General features: G+C 40.2%; 1 protein-coding gene across 2 annotated transcripts in view; it reads right to left on the reverse strand.

Annotated features, from left to right (window-relative positions):
• mtmr2 (myotubularin related protein 2) overlaps positions 1 to 24,441 on the reverse strand; it is a 91,690-nt gene that overhangs the window by 63,727 nt on the left and 3,522 nt on the right. For both annotated transcript variants that reach the window (XM_078545802.1, XM_078545801.1), the window contains exons 2-3: positions 11,418 to 11,493; positions 2,672 to 2,766 (exon numbers count right to left, since the gene is read on the reverse strand). In XM_078545802.1, the coding sequence (XP_078401928.1) occupies positions 2,672 to 2,766; positions 11,418 to 11,493 (171 nt within the window). The remainder of the gene's footprint in view (positions 1 to 2,671; positions 2,767 to 11,417; positions 11,494 to 24,441) is intronic.

Genomic DNA, 24,441 nt, shown 5'->3' on the forward strand with positions numbered 1-24,441 from the left:
TAACTGCCAGGCTTTTGTTTAAATTCAAACCAGGCAAATTGACCGATTGTCAAGGCATTGTTATGGGGAATGAATCAGGAAATGGCTGCCCCCAAACTTCTGTTTAGTTGAAAAAGTTTCAATGCATGGACATGTTCTTTTTGTTTGCAAAGGACAGAGCCCAGCGTATGAATATATGCAGCTTCTAGCACACATAAGTAAGGCACTTTTTTCAACTAAACACCTCTACCAGAGTGCACTTGCCAACCAATCTTGCTTGTCCTGATGAATGTAAGATGAAAAGCTTCGACATCATGTCTCTTTTTTCAGTAATGAATAATTTGAGTTTCTTGCATTGCACTTGTCTTAATTGTTGTGCCTGATGAATACATTTTATATGGAATTACATATACAGGTACAGCGTGCCAAATCCAGCTATCCAAAAACCAGAGCTGTCTGAAAACCGGACATTCTTAGAATGTGCCATGCATTTACCTGGATAATTGGCACGGTGAAGAGCTAAATTAGTTATCCACTTTGCCTCTAGTGCACCGGTCTATTCCCATGCTCCAAGCAAACCTTGACTGACCCGACCCAGCTTAGCACAAACCACCTGACCTGAAATCCACAAGATCTGAAATCTGGCATGGCATCAGTGCCGAGGTTGCCCGTTTTAGGATATTACACCTGCATATGCAGCCCAGAGACAGATCATTCAGTCCCCTCAAGCCTCCTCCCATACTTCCTCATCTAACTATCAGTGTAACCCTCTATTTCACTGTCCTTTGTATGCTTATCTAGTTTCTCCTTAAAATGCATCTATGCCATTTGCCTCAACTACTTCACCACTTTCTGGATGAAGAAGTTTCTTTTGAATTCCTTATTTGCTTTCTTGCTGACTAACTTATATTAATGGCCCCTCATTTTGCTCTCCCCAACAAGTGGAAGCACACTGTCTACTGTATCAAAACCCTTTAATAACCGTAAAGAGTTCCATTTACATCACGCCTCACAGCTCTCAGCCGTTTTTTTTAAAGAAAAACAAGATGAGACCCCCAGAACTTTCCTGATTAGTATAATCTTGCAGTTCTTGTATCATCCTTATAAATCCTTTTAGCATTCTCTATATTTTTATATCCTTTTTATAATATGTTGACCAAAACTGTTACACAGAACTCCAAGTGAGAACTAACAAAGGCTCGATACAAGTTTAGCATAACTTCTCAATTTTTCAATTCTATCTCTCTAGAAATAAAGTCTAATGCTTTTGTTACGGCCTACAGAGCAATGTTGCAACTTTTTGTGATTTGTCTACTGGTACTCCCAGACCTGTTTGCTCCTCCATTCTATTTAGATTCTTAATTTATAAGTAATAAATGACGTAGAAACATAGGAGCAGGAGTAGGCCATTCAGCCCATTGAGTCTGCTCTGCCATTCAATATGATCATGGCTGATCATCCAATTCAATGCCTTTTTCCCCACACTATCCCCATATCCCTTTGTGTCTTTGGTATTTAGAAATCTGTCAATCTCTGCTTTAAACATACTTAATGACTGAACTTCCATAGCCCTCTGAGGTAGAGAATTCCAAAGATTCACAACCCTCTGAGTAAAAAGATTTCTCCTCATCTCGGTCCTAAGTGGCTTCCCGCTCATTCTGAAATTGTGTCCCCTGGTTCTAGACTCCCCATCCAGGGGAAACATCTTACCTGCACCTACCTTGCCTATCCCTTTAAGTATTTTGTAGATTTCAATGAGATCACCTCTCATTCTTCGAAACTGTAGAGGATACAGGCCCAGTTTCCCCAACGTCTCTTCATAGGGCCTCCTTACTTTTCTTACCACCATGTAATATCTCATACTTATCTACATTGAAATTGATTTACAAAGAATATGTTTATTCTGCAAGTTTATTAATGGGTTCTTGTACTGACTACCCCACACACCTCCTGCACCCTAACTCCCAATTTGGTATCATTTAGAAATGTTTTTTTGATTCCAAAATCTTTATTATTAATTTAAATTGTGAAGAACAGTGGTCCCAGCATTGTCCGTTTGAAACCCCACTTCCCACCACTCCAATGAGCTACCTTTCACCCTATTCTCTGTTTTCTGTCTTGCAGCCAGATAGTTATCCATTCTATCTGCCCTCTGGCTTTGCATGCACTGAGCTTATTTATTAGTCTATAATGCAGTATCTTTTCAAAAGCCTTTTGAAAATCTAGACATATAACATCTACTGCATCACCCTTGCCTACTCTCTGTAACCTCTTCAAATAATTCAATGAGGTTGGTAAAACAAGCCTTTCTCTTTTGAAATCCATGTCAATGATTTATGGTATATTTTTGGTTTCTAGACGTTTTCCTATTTTCTCTTTTAGTAGAAATTCCATGTTTCTGCTACTGATAATAAGCTGACTGCGCTTATGGTCCCCGAGGAAGGAATTTTACCACATTAATTCATCAACTTTAATTAAATAACAAAGGGGCCATTCAATTTCAGCATATTAACAGAAGTTCCACTGTGACAAAAAAAATCATATTTCCTCTTCTGAGTTTTATTTTCTGTTGAATTTTTCTACCCAGTTTTAGCTTTTGCAAAAGGTGAAAACTCCCCAAGTTAAAAAGCCCTGGAAATAAAGACTGACCACTCCCAACTTGTGTGTAAAGGAATTTGTTTTAACATATTACCCGTTCCAAGCTTTTGAAATACAGTCTGTAGTTTGTAACAGTCAGTGTTCCCTTCAGAGTGCCAGTGAAAGGGCAAATGTAAGTAACATCCTTGGCTGTGAAGACAAAATAAGTGGGTGATTGTTAAAAAATTGCATGCAAATTTAACTACATTGAAAAATTAATAGATTACTTTTCACTATGCATAATACACTACAAGGCATTTTCACAAACTAATTGCAATAAAGTCACCTTCAATATATGATCTTCAAATTAAAAATTTGCCAATAACAAGTGAGATGCCGCCACAGAATAAATTATTCTAACACCACGCTCGTGAATTTCCAATTACAATCACAAATCACATTATAGGGGAAGACAATATTTTACTGCACAACATTGTTTCAAATCAGGAGTTCCAAACATGTCCTCAATTTTTTGAATAAATGATCTAACTATACAAGTTATAACAAGACTACAATAAGCTGTTTTAGATTCCCTTTCAGTATTACATTATTTTTCAGCGGCTGTTGAGCCATTGGGTTGAATATACAGGTGTTACCATTCTTTCTCTAATTAAATGAGAACAAGCAAAAACAAATCTCATGAAAATCTTTAGAAACTTCCTATCCAATCCTCAAAGACATTTAAGCAAGTTATCCATAACATGTCATCTGATGTACCGAACTAACCAACCCAGCCTTCTTCTCCAAAATATTCAATTCAATATCTTTAGGAATTATAGCCCTGCATTAGAGCCGAGAAGATCACTTCCATCCAACTGGACTAGACACAAAAGATCAGACTTCCTCACCAAGTCCAAAATGTACCCTGTGGTACAGTGTCCAGAAGCGTACACAATACTCGAGATAGGCATGATCAGACCAAAATGCAAAAATCATTTCCTCAAAAGCTGTACATCCCAAAATCCATTTTGTCTTTAATATTTGAGGTACAATGTAGTTTTTCCATCAAAACCATCATCACTTATCACTTAGGTCCTTTCTTATTTATTTCATGGTTTGTTTCCTTTCCTCATTTTCAAGAATTTGGACTATGTTTAGCGTCTCCCCCGAACCCTGAAACTAACCAGCTTCTTCCTACTGTTTACAACTCATCAAAGTTTGATATCACAGAATCACACAGTGCAGAAGAGACCCTTCGGCCCATCGAGTCTGCACTGGCACGTGAGAAACAATCTCATTTACCAGCACTTGGCCCATAGCCTTGAATGTTATGACGTGCCAAGTGCTCACCCAGGTACTTTTTAAAGGATGTGAGGCAACCCGCCTCCACCACCCTCCCAGGCAGCACATTCCAGACCGTCACTACCCTCTGGGTAAAAAAGTTTTTCCTCACATCCCCCCTAAACCTCCTGCCCCTCACCTTGAATTTGTGTCCCCTTGTGACTGACCCTTCAACTAAGGGGAACAGCTGCTCCCTATCCACCCTGTCCATGCCCCTCATAATCTTATACACCTCGATCAGGTCACCCCTTAGTCTTCTCTACTCCAAAAACAACCCAAGACTATCCAACCTCTCTTCATAACTTAAATGTTTCATCCCAGGAAACATCCTGGTGAATCTCCTCTGGTGCAATCACATCCTTTCTATAATGTGGCATCCAGAACTGCACACAGTACTCCAGCTGTGGCCTTACCAAGGTTCTATACACCTCCAACATGATCTCCCTACTTTTGTAATCTATGCCTCGATTGATAAAGGCAAGTGTCCCATATGCCTTTTTCACTACCCCACTAACATTTACATATCATCTACAAACAGGGTTTTATTAATTTCCCTTCCTCAAGTTATTAATATATATCTAACTAATCCTGGTGTTCCATGCTGAATGCCGCTTTCCTTGTTTCCTTAACTACTTGTTGAAGTCATACCTAGCACAAAGGAAGACGGTTGTGGTTGTTGGAGGTCAGTCATCTCCAGGACATCACTGCAGGAGTTCCTCAGGGTTGTGTCCTCGGCCCATCTTAGCTGCTTCATCAGTGCCCTTCCTTCCATCATAAGGTCAGAAGTGGGGATGTTTGCTGATGATTGCACAATGTTCAGCACCATTTGTGACTCCTCAGATACTGGAGCAGTCCATGTCCAAATGCAGCAAGACCTGGACAATATCCAGGCTTGGGCTGACAAGTGGCAAATAACGTTTGCACCACACAAGTGTCAGGCAATGACCATCTCCAACAACAGAATCCAACCATCGCTTGATGTTCAATGGCATTACCATCGCTGAATCCCCCAATATCAACATCCGGGGGGTTACCATTCACCAGAAACTGAACTGGACTAGCCATATAAACACTGTGGCTACAAGAGCAGGTCAGAGGCTAGGAATTGTGCGATGAGTAACTCACCTCCTGACTCCTCAAAGCCTGTCCACCATCTACAAGGCACAAGTCAGGAGTGTGATGGAATACTCCCCACTTGCTGGATGAGGACAGCTCCCACAACACTCAAGAAGCTTGACATCGTCCAAGACAAAGCAGTCCACTTGATTAGCACCACATCCATAAACATTCACTCCCTCCACCACCAACGCACAGTAGCAGCAGAGTGTACCATCTACAAGATGCACTGCAGGAATTCACCAAGGCTCCTTCAACAGCATCTTCCAAACCCACAACCACTACCATCTAGAAGGGCAAAGGCAGCAGATAGATGGGAACACCACCACCTAGAAGTGTCCCTCCAAGTCACTCACCACCCTGACTTGGAAATATATCGCTGTTCCTTCACTGTCACTGGGTCAAAATCCTGGAATTCTCTCCCTAACAGCATTGTGGGTGTCCCTACACCACATGGACTGCAGCAATTCAAGAAAGCAGCTCACCACCATCTTCTCAAGGGCAACTAGGGATGGGCAATAACTGCTGGCCCAGCCAGCGAAGCCCGCATCCTGTGAATGAATTTTTAAAAAACTATGATTCAACCATTTGCAAAGCATGTCCTCTAATTTGTGTTGTGCAACTGTGTGAAGAAATGTCGAAGTATTGTGTTGAATACTTTAATACAACTAAAATATATTAAATTTACTTAATTCCCCTTGTTAACTGGCTCAGTTATATCTTCAAAGAACTCTGGTAGATTTGTCAAGTAAAATCAATCACCTAGCAAGCCATGCTAACGATTTATAGAGTGTTTTTTCTATTGTCTCTATTCTCGTTCAGTGTGCTTTCTATTTTGTCCACAACTAATGTCAAACTTGGTCAACATATCCCTGGATTATCCTCCTGCTTCTTTTAAAGTGGCACCATATTCTCCTCCCTCCAGTCCCTTTCCACAGCTCCTTTATTCAGCAAATTCCTTAAAATATCAAACGTCAACATGGTGTTCTCTCAAATTCTGCAAGAGAACACAGTCTCAAATGTAGAAGAGAGTTTAGATTTAACTACTTCATGCAGGGAGATGAATGAATGGAATGGACTGCTTGTTTCAGCATATCCAAGAGCAGATTGAAAAAAAATTAATAGAAGGATAGACTAAGTATTGTAGGGTGATATTTCTGGTTAGATGGACACAACCTGCATATATTGGCCGGATTGCTAGGGTGATGGATTAAGGTTACCCTGGAATGCTTTTAAAAAAAAGAGTATTCCTTTTGGCCATAGTTGTGTGACAAGTTTATGATCAAATCTAAAATCTCAGGTTTTCATTCAACTAACTGTTTAATGGTCTTTTCTGGTACTGCAGGTTCCAATGTAGCCTTCAATCAGACATCAGGGAGACAAGAGTGAGCTAAAAAATTATGGAAGCCTCAAATAAAAATTAAATAAGAAACATACATACTCTTGAAAAGTATTTTAATTTAAAAACTGTTCCACAAATCTTGAAAGTAAACACCATAACTGGTTACTTAGCATAATGACAGCATTTCAAAAATAACGTTGAGATTTCACTTCTGCACTAGGCATACAAGCAACAGATATATCTTCATGATATAGAAAGCAGGCCTGGGGAAATGCTAGGTTTATTTCTACAGAAGTGCTCCTTGAACAGAAAACTACATTACTATAGGGTCAGTGCCTGAAGATACTAATTTTCAAGTTCACACAGACATTCCAATAAATACATGCCTAATGCAAACATACAGAGGGGTTCTCTCAGCTGACAAGCGTATGACACAGAGACCCCAACAAAAAGAGATACAAAAACTGTGTAGCTTGTCCAAAGATATCTTCAACTGCAGTACTAAACTACAGAGGCAGGATGATGCCAGGTTAGATTTATAGTCTATATTGCATTCGCTGACCACAGCCAGTTAAAGTATTCTAATTAACCTTGCCTTGCTAGGAGAGGGTGGAGATAAGCCAGGGATTCCTCTTCTGAATTCTTAACAATGACCTCCGTGTTCAAAGGTGCAATCCAGACTTTGTGAAGAGAAGACTGGGCAGGAATATAATTCATCCCACAATTTGAGTAGCCTTCCAACACATAACATCTGGATTTACATGATGAACGATTTGGGCAAGGATCCAAAGGGCTGCAGGCACTTGTGGAAATGTTCTCCAATTGTTACTGTCTTCAGGAACGAAGAGGAGTAAATTGGTAAAAATTTAAATCTTACTAAAATGCTACATTTATGCATATTACTTGGTGTCAGTTATTAAAAATTATACTTCTGTACCAATCTTTTACATTATCTTTCTTATAAATTTTCTGCTGCTCTATTTTTCACTTCCTCTTTTGAATGGGAAATAGTGAGTTGCAGGTCAGGGAAATAAGCAATCAATGGCTACAAGTTGCGTTTGATGTAGGGACTGTGAGGAAGCGTAGCCCTCATTGGTTCCTTACTCAACCCATCTCCTAATCACTTGCACTTCCCCCATCCCACGCCCCCATCATGACCAAATATCTATTTACTTCCCACTACTCCATCCCTTTCTTAGCATGCCAATCTACAGTCCCTAATTCTCCCTTCTGTGAACTGTGTCATACCCTCTCCACAGTCTCAAACCTAACTTTTAATCCTCCATCAACAACCCCCTTCCATTGCAACCCCCCGAAAGGTATGTAGATTGCAAGAAGCCAGAAGCCCAACTCCCCCTTAATCTGTTGCACTGCTACCTTCTTTTTTCATTTGTTTCCCTTGAAGAGTCTTTGTTTGCTTTCAAAATTCAACTTACTGGTGTTCAAAAATAAATCAAATTTGAACGAGAAACTTCATATCTCACTCCATCTCAAAGACTTCAGCAAGTATAAACAATTAGCATTTAGCTTTTCTAATTGTCAAAATACAGGTAAGATGCTTGGCTGGTTTTAGAATTCCAAATTTATTTTAATTAAACATTAGACTCATTCCCTCTCCAACTTCTCTTTCTCAACCAAAAAACATTTTCTGAAGTTCTTACAACAGAAAACAAAACCCCATAAACTGTCACCTTCTTTTACTGCCACTCAAACATTGCCTTCCACATTTGAAAATTGTTGTTGAGTCTTTCTACAAATAATGTAGAAAAACTAAGCAGAAACTGCTAGAAACTAGAAGATAAATATTCCATTGCTACAGTTGACTGAACATTAAGAAACTAAGCGCAGAAGAAATAGCAGGGATAGACCATACAGCCCTCAGCCTGCACGACCATTCAGTAAGATCATGGTTGATCTGATCTTGGCCTCAATTCCACTTTTTTGACTATTTCCCATAATTATTGACTGCCCTAATTCTAAAACTGTCTATCTCAGCCGTGAATATATTCAATGACTCAGCTTCTCAACTCTCTGGGAGTAGAAAATGTCAAAGATTTATTACCCTCAAGAAAAGAAACTCCTCTGCATCTCCATCTCAAATGGGAGATACCTTATCCTGAAACTATGCTTCTTAATTCTAGATTTTCCGATTAGGGGAAACATTCCCTCAACATTAACTCTGTCAAGTCATCTCAGAATCCTGTATGTTTCAATAAGGTCAACTCTCATTCTTTTAAACTGCAATGAGCATAGGCCCAATCTGCTCCACCTTTCCTCATAATACAAACCCTTCACACCAGGAGTCAGCCTAGTGAACCATCACTGAACTGCTTCCAATGCATGTATATCCCTGCTTAAATAAGGAGACTAAACCTGTACACAATACTCTAGGTATGGTCTCACCAATGCCTTGTACATTACCCTACTTTTATACTCCATCCCCCTTACAATAAAAGGCCAACATTCGCTTTGTCTTCTTAATTACTTGCTGTACATGCATGCAAACTTCTTGCGATTCATGCATAAGGACACACAGATCCCTCTGTACTGCAGCATTTTCTAGTCTCTTTCAATTTAAATATTTTGTTTTTCTATTCCTCCTAACAAAGTGGATAACCTCACAATTCCCACATTGTACTCTATCTGCCAAATGTTTGCCCATTCAACTTATCTACTTCTTTGTAGACTTGGTTTTACCCACAACTAGCTTTCCCATCTAAATTTATATCAACAAATTTGGTTATAATGCACTCAGTTCCTTCATCAAAATCATTAATACAGTATAAAATGTAAATAGTTGAGACTCCAGCACCAAGACTCGTAGCACCCCACTGGTGACAGTTGGCCATCTTGAAAAGTACTCATTTATCCCGACTGTTTTCTGTTAGTTAGCCAATCTTCTACCCATGCTAATATATTACCCCCGACACCATGAGTAAGTAACCTTTTCTCTGGCACCTTATCCAATGCATTCTGGAATTTCAAATACACTACATCTACTGGTTTCCCTTTCTCCAACCAGCTCATTACATTCTCAAATAACTTAATAAATTTGTGAAACATAATTTCCCTTTCATAAAATCATGTTGACTGTGTGAATGTATTATGATCTTCTAAATGTCCTGCTGCTACTTCCTTAATTAATTCCAGCATTTTTCTAATGACAGATGTTAGGCTAACTGGCCTATAGTTTCCTGTTTTTTGTCCCTCTCCTTTCTTGAATAGCAGAATTACATTAGTAGTTTTCCAATGCGCTGGGACCTTGCCAGGACTTAGGGAATTTCAGAAGATTACACCAATGAATCCACTATCACTACAGCCCCTTTTTTTAAGACCCAAGGATGCAGGCCATCGGGTCCAGGGGACTTGTCAGTGCTTAATCTCATTAGTTTGCCTATACTTTTTCTCCAATGATAATGATTCTTATAAGTTCCTCCCTTCCTTTTGTCCCCTGATTATCTACTATTAATGGGACGTTTTTAACGTATTCTACTGTGAAGACAGATACAAAATATTTGTTCAGAGACTTTGTCATTACTTCCCATTATTAACTCCCCAATCCTAAAGGACCAATGTTGACTTTAGCTATTCTCTTCCTTTTTATATTTTTGCAGAAGCTCTTACCATCTGTTTTTAAATTTCATTACTTTAAATTTATAAATCCTGAGAAATTAGGTGCACTGCACATGTTCAAATTGCTTATAAGTGCAGAATTAAGAGCAGTGTTTGTGCTATAGGTCCATGCCTACAAACAACTGGGTTAAGACTGCCCAAACTCATTTTACATAGGAACCTAAAATAAAAGCAAAATACTATGGATGCTGGAGATCTGAAATAAAAACAAAGTGCTGGAAAAACTCAGGTCTGGCAGCATCTGTGGAGACAGAGACAGAGTTAACTTTTCAAGTCCAATATGACTCTTCATTGGAACTCCGATGGGATTTTCCAGCACTTTGTTTTTACTATATAGGAGCCTAATAGCCGAGAGATAGAGAAGGCTTTCATCCCATCTGTTTAGATTGGATCTAAACCCAGGTTTCAGATGTGAAGACCCAGTGTTTAACCAACTGCACAACCTGTTCCCCATACCTATTAAATCTCATCAATATTCTAGGTTAACATTAGGACAAACATTTGACCAGTGTGACTCATAGGTTTCTAAATCTTGTTCTGTTATGTTTCCATCAATAAAATAACAGAGTTTGTTTTATAAGATATTATGAATATAGATTACTGTTGACATCCATTTACACCGTCTTGAATACAACAGAATGGTTCAGAGGGTAAAGAGCTAACCACATGTGGGTGTGAAGTCACGTGTCAGACCAGCTAAGGACAACAGATTTCCCTCCATAAAGGACATTAGTGGACCAAATGGGTTTTTACTTCATTCTGGTAGTTTCATGGTCACCATTACTAATACTAGATTTTTTATTCTAGATTTTATCTCATTTTTGCCAGCTTCCATGGTGGGATTTGAACTAGTGACCGGATCATTAGTCAACGCTTCCGATTACTACAAAAAGCTAAAAGCTACTGCCAGCAACACAATGCCACCATTTACCTGTTTTTTTTTTAAATGTGGGTGAAAGGCACAGAGGGCTGAAAAACTCTGCACCACCATTATTTTATAGGGTGCATTGACTTTAAATATTGTGAATCAGAGGTAGATAAATTTAACTAAAATGATTCAGGACTTTCACAGGTGTTGGAATATGACATCCCAATTGTCAAAGGCTATTCAATCTTTTCTGAAATTTATTATTTAATATCACATCATTTAAATACTTCTTATAAAAACTTTTAATAGGTTTTACACACACAAAATCAATACTAAAGTGATTGTCCTTTAGCACTTGTAAGAACACTGCATTAATTACCTATACATATAGATACCAATAATCTCCCTACTGGCTAGTTTAAACATTAAAAAACTAAAAAAACAATGATTTTAAATGGTTAATAGTAGTTAATCTAAGTCAATTTTCCATTCTGGAAATTCTGAAAATTTGAACACACTCAAATTGCCCTGGGGCTGTATATCTGGATTGTTCAGACATACCCATATCTTTCATGGATTCTTCTGGTAGCAATGGTGGTTCTTCCATTTGAGCCAGCTTATTGCCATCTTTTAAAACCTTAAAGCAGAACATAAAAACTAATGAGCTAATAGAACAGAAAGAATATTTCTGCTACTTAATGTCAGCACAAGTTTTGAGAACCTACATATGCAATTTTGTTTACTAAAATGAAAACATTTTTATATTGTTAGGAGCCCAAGAAATGAACTGGAAACACATACTGAACGAAAATTGAAATGTTAAAACATATGATTAAATTACCAAGATACAGATCCAAGATATAAAAAGGCCAAAAACGCAGGTAGAATCACAATATAAGCTGGAGGGGTAAAGTATCCTCAGGAAGAAATAATTAGGTGTCTTGGCATACACAGTTACAGACAAAGGTCATGGATTGCAAAGGGAAGATGGTAATTATTGATCATTATAGTAGATCCTGTTTAAAAAAAGAGAAGACTGTAAAACAGGACAACAAATCATAACCTTAACCAGAGAATTTCAATTAACCAGGTACAGAGTTTGTGGCAAACGCCGGAAACAATGGCCTTACCAACATTTACCTCGAGGTAATTGCGGCTCACCCAAGGCCGGCTGGGGCATGTGGTATATAGAACTTAAATTAAAGACCTTTTGGAAGTCCAGGTACTTTGTATGGCCTCCCCACATCAATTAGGAATGTTTCAGATTTTGTGGGATATCCCCATATTCTAGATTGGAACAGCTTTACTGAAATTTATTCCGATGTAGATTTGTATGCTGGGTATTTTCTTGGAGTACCAGGACACCACGGTATTGGCAGAGCAAACTCCAATGGCCAGTTCTTTCTCTCGAAGTGCAACGAGTTTGAATTAACCATCACAAACAGGGTCTTTCAGCAAGCAAAAAAACTGAAAACATAGATGCACCCTAGATCCAAACACTGGCACATGATGGACTACGTTTTGTACGACAGAGAGGTCTCAAGGGCATGTGCTCCACTCGCTCCCTTAGAGATGCTGAATGCTGGCCTGACCTTTGGCTTGTCAGGAGGGTTGTGTCTTTGAAGCTGAAATCTAAGGTGCTTCAGGACAGAGTCAAGCCACAAAGGAAGCTTGATGTAGCTGTTCGTAAAGACAAGGCCAAGAGACAAGAACTCAAAAACAAACCAACCATAGCAAATGCTGATATCGTGCAAGACAATACTGCCATTAAGGCTTCATGAAATACATCATGGCATCCAAGTTCCTAGCATTTGTTAACAGAAGCACCAATACTGATTCAACAACAATGATCAAGAGATAGGCACATTTCTAGATGAAGAATGCAACATTCACAGATCTTACATACCTGACAAGAAATCACCAGCAAGGAACGCCAGATACCAACACGCAAACACGTGCTGCAGGCCACAGTAAAAGAGAAGAACCAATGGTCGGAAAACAAGACTGATGAGCTTCAAGCGGCTGCTGATAAAAACAACCTGAAGGCTCCACATAATGGTCTGCAAGCAGTCCATGGCCCCAAAACCAACAGTCAGCTCCTAACAAATAGGCATGAGATTTCTCTTTCATTGGACAGAGCACTTCAGCAATCTCCTAAACCAACAATTCAGTTTTCAATGATACTATTGAGTCACTTCCACAGCACTACACTTCGGAAGATCTTGTTCTTGATCCTTCTCAAGCAGAAGTCACAAAGGCCATAAAGCAGCTTTCTATGATAAAGCCCCCGGGATCTAATGACATCCCACTGGCCAACAAAATGAACTGATATGCAATGGGAGAATCCATAATTTTCTTGGCCATAACTTCACTTCCTGCAAGAGGAGCTCATCATTCCAACAATCTAAGTCTTTTCTGCCCAATATCTGGCTAAACAATAGTAAGGCCTAGAAATAATATAGATCCCTTATTGTGTACTCTGGAATGCATTACATGCCATTGTCTGAATTTTCCTATGACAGACTGTACATACTCTAACCAAATTGAGCCTTAAGTTCTGAATCAAGTGGTTTAATTTAAAAGACAGATTAATAACAGTAAATACAGTAAAACATGTATTCCTCTTCCCCAATTTCAAAAATTAATCTGTAACTCTCATTAAGCTCTTCATTAAAGTTCAATTTTTGCATAATTTTTTTTGTATCATATTCATTCTTGGGACATCCGTGTTTTGTCCATTCTGAGTTGTTCCAAGGTGATGGTAGCGAGCAGCCTTCTTGTACATGTCATCTGTTTGTTACCAACTTTGCAAAAGTAACCCCGATCTTTCTCATTTTCCTTTTCTTCCATTTTGGAGCATTTCTATTTACTTTGACATTGTTGTTCTTAGGTATCTACTTATTCCACTTAATGTTTTTGAAAGTCCTATATTTATCCTCCACAGGTTTGCATGTCTCTTACTAAACCTGGCCCACATACCACTGGAGTTTCATACTAGAGTTTTATGTTATTGTGTTATCTTCCCAAGTCAGACTTATCATACTATGATCACTATCTAATGACTTAAAAAAATAAACAATTTGATTAACTCAAACTGAATTAATGGTTTTTTAAAAATATGATCCTTCCTGATCTATTTTTCAATGAATCAGTACTGATGACATAAATTAACCCATCAGTATGGCACATATAGTGTGTGATTTACCATACACAAGATTTACAGAGAAATTAAAGGGCAGAATACATTATTACAGTACTTCTTTGGGCCTCTATGTTTGGAAGGAGTGACTAAAATAAATTTTATGTGGATCTTATTGATCTATTTTAGATTGCGCTTCTTGAATTTAAGTTTATCTTTCCAATTGCTGCCTTAGTCAGTATTTCAATGTATAGTTAACTAGGGCTAGATTAGATCTCTGTGTAATCATAGATATTTGTGCAAAAATAAAAGTATGACTTTAGAGCGATCAATATTGGACATTCTTTGCCTCTCATCTCTTCAAGTACAAAGGTTCCATTAATCTATTTCAATATTAAATTTCTTGGCAACAGTTTAATATCAGCAACAAATTCAGGCATTATGCTTATAATCCTTTTATCATGAGTGACCCCTATGGAATATCACTGATCACAGCTTCATAAACTCATTGATAAATTCTTCCCCCCTTCTATAATGAGCAAGATGCAGCAAAAAGAACCAAGCCAAACATAATCTGAATGACTGTTAACCTTCTGTTATTGTGCCACATTCCAACAATTTTTTTGAAGATTTTTATATACTGCCACAAATTTTACTGTAATCTAGTTCAAATCCATTTTGCACAAGTCCCATGTAGAAGAGCCCACGAAATATTAGATCTGGTGACATTAAGACAACTCAAATGGACTGCAGGAAAAAATGCTCATTTCACAGAAATTCTAGCAATAATTGGTCCTTGACATATAACTAAAATGGGCCATAATTTTAGTCAGGATAAAGGAAAGGAGAGCAGAGCAACAGCACTGGATAAAACGAAGCAGATTAAATGATGCCACTCACAAGGAAACTGGGTCAAAAATATGCCTCGACCAAAATGTAGCAAACACTCCTAGGTCACTATTAGCACAAGTTGACGACAGCTGCATAAAGCTCCCAAGAAACAGCACAAGTAACGTACCAACTGAATACTTACATACAGAACAAATAGGAGAATTAATCGTACTACCCGCTACACAAATTTGTGGTGAACTAGCAGTTTAACAATGGCCTTCCCAGACTATCACAACTGCAGAGAGTAACATTCAGGACTTTGAAAAAGTAATCAACAAAGCCCAAGTAATACAATGCATTACACAACAGTGCCAATTTAGAACATTCTATAAGAAATTAATGTCAGAATCACAACCAACTTCTGAAAAAGTGTTGAAATCCAAATTAGACTGATAAGTTCATTACTTTTTTCTCCTTTTCTGACTGCAAGGGTACTAAATAAAACAATGATGTATTCCCCAGCAGGAAGCGTGTATCAAAGATTTGGCTAAGACACTGCAGTATCAGTTCACCTACCTGCTGAGAATTGGCAAATTAATCCAACTTTTCTTGAAGTACTGATGGACAAAGATAATTGACTTAAGTGCAAATTAGAAACCAAATCACTAGCCAACAAAATGAACTGGTATGCAGTTTCTGCCCATTCTTAGCCAATGGTTGGAAAATCTGAAATGGAAACTTTCACTTCCGAAAGGAAAATAGATACTTAAATTTTATGAAAAGGGGACACAGGAGATATATGGCCAGCACAAGGGCAAGTTTACATATATTGTTGCAATCCCAATGGAGGCCGATAACTTTTTAAAAGAAATTTGAATTCCCAGTGACCGACTAAAGGATCACACACCAAGACCTCATGTTTTAAGATTTTTACTGCAACAAACACTTAAATTAACATCGGCTAAATATTACCGCATTAATGCAACTACTGCATTAAACTATGGAAAAGGTAGCCCTTAGAAACTTTCTGACACAACTGAAAATCCCATGCTGTGTTTATGCATTACAGCATGCTCTCAGCATAAATGTAGCCTAGTGGATTCAAGGCCAAATCCCTCCTGGCGTTTCAGCAGGCTCTCTTCTCCCTGCCATTTCAGGATGTCTTCCAGTGTCCTACTTAAACTAAGTCCCCTTCATTCAATCTGAGTGTAGTCAAATGGACTTCCAGCTGCAAGATCCACTTTGAGGATTCCTTGGTTCTTAAGTCTCTATAAGTTCATTCTTTCTAAATAGAAAAGCAACTCACCCAAGCATCCTGATTCCACAGCTGTAGCTTCCCTTCTTTGCACACAAAGCAGCATCTCTCTCTCTTTCCAAGTCTGGCAACAACCAGACTAGCTGCTTTTTCCTTCATCTCCAGGTGTTAAAGATTTGCACCTAGCTTTCAATAAGGCTAAGACTTGACCTAGGCTGCCTGTCCCCATGGACTTATTGCCGTGCAGCACCAGTAGGAGTTCACATGTCCCTCCCTACTACCCCCTTTTATCTTGAATTAAAAGAGACTGTTTAAAACAACCAGCTTATAAAGCCTTGCATTCAAAATAGCATAAAATATATATTTACAATTACTGGTGCTTTACATTCAACTAGAAAATTTACATACAGTATAGGATTATGATGTATAGATGAGGTGAGACTGACTGCCCTGGACATCAAGGCAACATTTGACCAAATGTGGCATCAAGGAGCCCTAGCAAAACCGGGGTCAATGGGAATCAGGGGGAAAACTCTTCGCTGGTTGGAGTCATACCTAGCACAAAGGAAGATGGTTGTGACCATAAGACATAGGAGCTGAAGTAGGTCATTCAGCCTATCAAGTCTGCTCCGTCATTCAATGAGATCATGGCTCATCTGATAATTCTGAACTCCACTTTCCTGCCTTTTCCCCATAACCGTTGATTCCCTGACTGATTAAAAATCTGTCTATCTCAGCCATGAATATACTTAACAACCCAGCCTCTAGAGCCCTCTGCGGTAAAGGATTCCACAGACTGACTACACTCTGAGAGAAGAAGTTCCTCATCTCTGTTTTAAATAGGTGCCCCCTTACTCTGAGATTATGCCCTCTGGTCCTAGACTCTCCCACAAGGGGAAACAACCTCTCAGCATCTACCCTGTTAAGCCCCCTAAGAATCTTATATGTTTCAATAAGGTCGCCTCTCATTCTTCTAAATTCCAATGAGTACAGGCCCAGCCTACTCAACCTCTCCTCATAAGAAAATCCCTCCATACCTGGGATCAACCTAGTGAACCTTCTCTGGACTGCCCCCAATGCCAGTATATCTTTCCTTAGATAAGGGGACCAAAATTGTTCACAGTATTCTAGGTATGGTCTAACTAGTGCCTTATATAGTTTTAGCAAGACTTCCCTATTTTTATACTCCATTTCCTTTGAAATAAAGGCCAACATTCCATTTGCTTTCCCTATTACCTGTTGAACTTGTATGTTAGCTTTTTGAGATTCATGCACAAGGACTCCCAAATCCCTGTGCTGCAGCCTTCTGCAGTCTTTCTCCATTTAAATAATATTCAGCTCCTCTATCTTCCTGCCAAAGTGTATAACCTCACATTTTCCCACATTATATTTCATCTGCCAAGTTTTGGCCACTCACTTAACCTGTCTATATCCCTCTGAAGACTCGTGTCATCCTCACCACTTGCCTTCCCACCTATTTTTGTGTCATTCACAAATTTGGCAATAGTACATTCACTTCCCTCATCTAAGTCATTTATATTGTAAACAATTGAGGCCCAAGTACTGATCCCTGTGGCACTCCACGAGTTACAGGTTGCCATCCCGAAAATGCCCCCCCTTATCCCAACTCTCTGTCTTCTATTAGTCAGCCAATCCGCTATCCATACTACCCCCAACACCATGGACTCTTATTAAGTAGCCTTATGTACGGTACCTTTTCGAACACCTTTTGGAAATCCAAATATATTACATCTACTGGTTCCCCTTTACCTATTCTGCTTGTTACCTCCTCAAAGAGATAATAAATTTGTTAGGCATGATTTCCCCTTCATGAAACCATGCTGACTCTGCTTGATTACATTATGTATTTCTAAATGCTCTGCTATTACATCCTTTATAATAGACTCTAACATTTTCCCAATGACAGATGTTAAGCTAACTGGCCTATAGTTACCTGTTTCTGTCTCCCTCCTTTTTTGAATAAGGGTGTTATATTGGCCATTCTCCAATCCTCTGGGGCTTTTCTAGAATTAAGGATTCTTGGAAGATTACTGCTTTCCCAGTCCACTCCAGCCAACTCTGCCCTCATTCCATTGAAATTACCCTTATTTAAGTTTAGCATAGTTGATGCCAACCCAAGTTTTTCACTCTCAAACTGAATGCTAAATTCTACCATATTATGGTCACTGTTTCCTAGGGGATCCTTTACTCTGAGATCATTTATTAAACCTGCCTCATTACACATTACCAGATCCAAAACAGCCTGATCCCTGGTTGGATTCACAACATATTGTTCTAAGAAACTGTCCCGAATACACTCCATGAATTCTTGCTCATGTCTACCTCTGCCAATTTGATTTTCCCAATCTACATGAAGATTAAAGTAACCTATGATTAATGTACTGCTTTTTTTACATGCCCTCATTATCTCAAGATAGATTCTCTGTCCTACAGTACAGCTACTGTCAGGGGCCAAGAAACTACTCCCACCAGTGTCTTCCTCCCCTTATTATTTCTTACCTCCACTCATATGGATTCTACATCTTCCGATCCAAGATCCTTTCTTGCTATTACACTTATTCCATCTCATACTAACAAAGCTATCCCACCACCCTTTCCTTCCTGCCTGTCCTTTTGAAAAGTCACATACCCCTGAATATTTAGTTCCCAGCTTTGATCTCCTTGTAATCATGTCTCCATAATGGCTATAAGATCATACCCATTAATCTCTATTTGTGCCGTTAATTCATTTATTTTGTTCCGAATACTACGTGCATTTAAGAAAAGGGCCATTAATTTTGCCTTTTTACCAACTTTTCCCCCTTTGACCCTATTTGCTGTTTTTTTTATGTTTGTACACTCTGTCCCTTCCTGTCACACTCTGGTTATCATCACCTAAATAGCTGCCCTGCAAGGCTGCCATATCCTTTTGCTTTGTAAGCCTACGTATCCCCTTTCCAGAACCCTCCCCCCCACCATTTTATTTAGTTTAAAGCCCTCTCTATAGCTCTAGTTATTCGGTTCGCCAAGATACTGGTCCCAGCATGCTCAAGTGAAGCCCGTCCCACCGGAAGAGCTCCCTCTTACCCCAGTACTGGTGCCAGTGCCCCATGAACTGAAACTCATCCTCCCAAACCAAACTCTGACCTTTGATTTTATTTAGCCTATGTCAGTTTGTTCGTGGCTCAGGAGGCAATCCCGAGATTATTACCTTGGAGGTTCTGCTTTTTAATTTAGCTCCTAACTGTTCAAATTTTTTCAGCAGAACCTCCTTTCAGATCCTTTCAATGTTGTTTATACCAACATAGACGACAACAACTGGATCCCTCGCCTCCCACTCCAAGTTCCTCTCCAGCCCTGAGGAGATGTCCTTAACCCTGGCACCGGGCAGGCAACACAGCCTTCGGGACTCGTTCACGGCTGCAGAACACATCATCTATCCCCCTAGTTATACTGTCCCCTACCACTACTACGCTCCCATTTCCTCCCCCCACTTGAATGGCTCCCTGTACCACGGTGACGTGGTCATTCCCCGCTCTCATCCACACAGCTTGCAAGAACATTGTAACTGTTAGACAGTTGCAGGGACCGAGGCTACTCAAACGCTAACCCCAAGTCCCCATGTCTGCTTCACTTAGTCACACCCTCTTGTCCTTGATCACAGACCAAATTTGAATTACTTAATCTGAGAGGTGTGACCACCTTCTGAAGCAAAGTGTCCAGGTAGCTCTCCCCTTCCCTGATGTGGCACAATGTCTGCAGCTCGGACTCCAGCTCCTTAACTCAAGTCTGAAGTTCCTTGAGCTGCAAACACTTGGTGCAGTGATGTGTTCAAAACTTGAAGTGTTCGCTCTGGATCACCTTGGTGTCCAGCAGCTCCCACATGCTGCAGCAGCAACACATTACCCATCCTGCCATCACTATCGCATTTTATTCAATTTATTAATTACTCTAGTATCCCCACTCTTTACACTATTATTTAATCATACACACCAGTATCGATCTTGTACTTTACAAGCTATCTTTAAGCTCCTCTTGCACTTGCTCCCTGTAAATGACCATGCTGTTTCTCTCACACTCTCATTGTAAATGACCACACTGTTTCTCTCTCACTCACTCACTGTAAATGAGAGATTGTAAATGGTTGCTGCAGGTCAAGAATCTCAGTTCCAGGACATTAGTGAGCAGGAGTTCCTCAAGGTAGTGTCCTAGGTCCAACCATCTTCAGCTGCTTCATGTTCAGCACCATTTGCGACTCCGCAGATACTGAAGCAGGCCATAGAACCACAGAAAAGTTACAGCACAGAAGGAGGCCATTCAGCCCATCTTGTCCATGCCAGCCCGAGGACACCCAGGTGCCCTTTCTAATCCCACCTTCCTGCACCTGGCCCATAATCCCTGCACCTTACAGCATTTAAGGTGCAGCTCCAGGTACTTTTTAAAAGAGTTTAGAGTTTCTGCCTCTACCACCAACTTGGGCAGCGAATTCCAGACACCCAATACCCTCTGTGTAAAAAAGTTCTTCCTCACACACCTTCTGCCACTTATCTTGAATCTATGTCCCCTGGTTCTAGAACCATGTCCAAATGCAGCAAGACCTGGACAATATCCAGGCTTGGGCTGACAAATGGCAAGTAACATTCGTCCCATACAAGTGTTAGGCAATGACCATCTCCAATAAGAGACAATCGAATCATCGCCCCTCGACATTCAATGGCATTACTATCGCTAAATACCCAACCATCAACATCCTGGGGGTTATCATTTTCCAGAAACTAAATTAAACTAACCATATAAATGCTGTGGCTACAAGAGCAGCTCAGAGCTTAGGAATTCTGTGTCAAGTAACTCACCTCCTGACTCCCCAAAACCTGCCCACCATCTACAAGGCATAAGTCAGGGCTGTGATGGAATACTCTCCACTTGCCTGGATGAGTGTAGCTCCAACAATACTCAAGAAGCTTGACACCATCCAGGACAAACAGCCTGCTTGATTGGCATCCCATCCAGGAACATTCACATCCCACCACCGACACATAGTGGCGACAGTGTGTACCATCTGCAAGATGCACTGGAGAAACTCGCCAAGCCTCCTTAGACAGCACCTTCCAAATCCACTAAAGCTACCAGCTAGAAGGGCAAGGGCAGCAGACACATGGGAACACCACTATCCCCTTCAAGCCACTCACCATCCTGACTTGGAAATACATCGCCGTTTCTTCACTGTCACTGGGTCAAAATCCTGGAACTCCTTCTCCAACAGCACTGTTGGTGTACCAACACCACATGGACTGCAGCAGTTGAAGAAGGCAGTTCACCACTACCTTCTCAACGGCAATTAGGGATGGGCAATAAATACTGGCCTAGCCAGCGATACCCACACCCCCATGAACAAATAAATTTTTAAATATTGAAGTAGAATCCACATCAAGTCAATAATTAACTATTTCTGAACTGAAGGCATTTGGATTTTACACAATAAGTGCCATCCATTATTATGTTCTGTCCTTATTTTATTTTCATGTGTGCTCCTTCTCATTTTGGGAATGGAGCATTATTGTTAAACATATGCTTAGTCCTGCAAATGTGGAATGTTCTGGTATTGCATGATTTGGTGCAATTGCATACCATCAATACTTCTAGTCTTGTGTTGGAATAGAATGTGAAATTTCATTTTTGTTCACCTATGCATAAGCATTATACTCAAAGGATTTAAAATATAACTATATATTTGTGACTTAATCATTAGGCTTGATGAGATGAGTCATGCAGGTTTCGCCCCATTATTTCATGTAGTTTTTATTCTACGACAGGTAGCTGAATAATTTCATTTCTGTGCTGTCATCATGCCGGAAAGCACCTATTCATTCAAGACTGTTGGGTTTTTATCTGGGTAGGCACTAGTATGTTTGACACTGATGTGAAAATGGTATTTCTGCTTCAATAAAAAGGTTCAGGAGTTGGATCCTAAACCTGGTACACATCAGGGAGTGATCTGTATCACAGTCAGCACTGTGGTAGCTGCGTATGTTGAGAATGCTGTGAGAGTCATGTCTGGAAATAAGGTCCAGGTGGTGCCAATGTGCTGATCTTGGTTCTCCAGGACACTTTGTGGCATGGTTTGTTCTGAAAGCAGATTGAGTTACACAAAGCTCATAGTAGCAGTAAAACTCAAGTAGTCTCTGCCCATTATTATTTATCTTTCCCAGGCTATGATGGCAGGAGGGCCAAGTCTTGTGATCCACACCCACTCCAAGACACCATCCACAACAGCGCACTCTCAACATATGGGAAGCAAGGGTGGAATATTGCTGACTGGTTTGATGTTAATATCACTGTGATGGAATCTGTAATTAAAGTCAAGTTCTCATTAACTACAACAGGGATCCAAGCGAGAGAAGACAATGAATGCACAAAGAGCCACTCAAAGTCCAAAAGACTGCTAGGCAGTGTGCCAATGACTACTGATTACAACTATGCCAGAATATCCTGATGTCCTTCGACACAATGCTAAGGGCATGTATAAAGGGATCAAGAAGGCAATAGGTCCATCAGCAAAGAAAATAGCTCCAATGTAAACAAAGTCAGAAGATCATCACCAACTGCAATAAACAAAGAACAAAAGAACAAAGAAATGTGCAGCACAGCAACAGGCCCTTCGGCCCTCCAAGCCTGCGCCGATCATATTGCCTGTTAAACTAAAACATTTTGCACTTCTGGGGTCCGTATCCCTCTATTCCCATCCTATTCATGTATTTGTCAAGCTGCCTCTTAAACACCACTATCGTACCTGCTTCCACCACCTCCTCTGGCAGCGAATTCCAGACACTCACTACCCTCTGCGTAAAAAACTTGCCCCGCACATCTCCTCTAAAGTTTTCTCCTCTCACCTTAAATCTATGTCCCCTAGTAATTGACTCTTCCACCCTGGGAAAAAGCTTCTGACTATCTATTCTGTCCTTGCCACTCAAAATTTTGTAAACTTCTATCAAGTCACCCCTCAATCTCCGTCACTCCAGTGAGAACAATCCGAGTTTCTCCAATCTCTCCTCATAGCTAATAACCTCCAGACCAGGCAGCATCCTGGTAAACCTCCTCTGCACCCTCTCCAACGTCTCCATATCCTTCTGGTAATGTGGCGACCAGAATTGCACGCAATAGTCTAAGTGTGGCCTAACCAAGATTCTATACAGCTGCAGCATGACTTCCCAGTTTTTATACTCAATACCCCTGCCGATGAAGGCAAGCATGCCTTATGCCTTCCTGATTACCTTATCCACCTGCGTTGCCACTTTCAGTGACCTGTGGACCTGTACACCCAGATCCCTCTGCCAGTCGATGCACTTAAGGGTTCTGCCATTTACTGTATAATTCCTACCTGTATTAGACCTTCCAAAATACATTACCTCGTATTTGTCCGGATTAAACTCCATCTGCCATTTCTCCGCTCAAGTCTCCAACCGATCTATATCCCATTGTATCCTTTGACAATCTCCTTCACTATCTGCAACTCCTCCAACCTTAGGGTCGCCTGCAAACTTACTAGTTAGCCCAGTTACATTTTCCTCCAAATTATTTACAGTTGCAGAGATGGATGAAACACTGCCTAGAGGTGCACTCCAGGAGAACACAATCACAGAGGGAGTTCTAGATATTATAGAGAGCCTGCTCGTCATGGCAGAGCCAACTGTTGAACCCACAATAGAGGAGCTTAGCAAAGTTATTGACTCACTTGCCATGAGCAAAGTTCCAAATGCATCAAGCACAGGAAACCCGCACTCCTGCAACAACTGCACAAACTTTTCTATCTCTGCTAGAGAGGGGAGGGAGTGCCCCAGGATGAGAGAGATTCAAAAATGTGTGCCTGTTCAAAAACACAGGCAACCACAACAACTGAACAACTAACGATGCAACACCCTGCTGAGCATCATGGGAAAAGTATTTGCCAGTGTTGCCTTTCTCAGACTGTAGATCTTGGATAAACGCATCTATCTGGAATCTCAGTGTGATTTCAGAACTGGAAAATTAACAGATCTTCTCAGTCCAGCAGCTGCAAGAGGAATGCCAAGAACAAAGGAGACCACTCTATATTGCCTTCATCGATCTCACCAAGATATTCGACCATGCGAGCAGAAACAATCTATTTAGGCCGCTGGGATAAAATTGGCTGCCTGCTGAAGCTGCTCAATGTGATCTCCTCTTTCCATGACCACGTGAGGGGTAAGTTGATCTATGACACGGCAACATTGGAAGTCTTTGAGATCCACAGTGGGGTGAATCAGGGTTGTTTTCCAGAACCGACACTCTGGCATATTCTTCTCTTTCCTGCTGTCATATGCCTTCAGGTCATCTACAGAGGG

The sequence above is a fragment of the Cetorhinus maximus genome, chromosome 7 (genome assembly GCF_964194155.1).
Source record: "Cetorhinus maximus chromosome 7, sCetMax3.hap1.1, whole genome shotgun sequence".
Taxonomy (NCBI): Eukaryota; Metazoa; Chordata; class Chondrichthyes; order Lamniformes; family Cetorhinidae; genus Cetorhinus; species Cetorhinus maximus.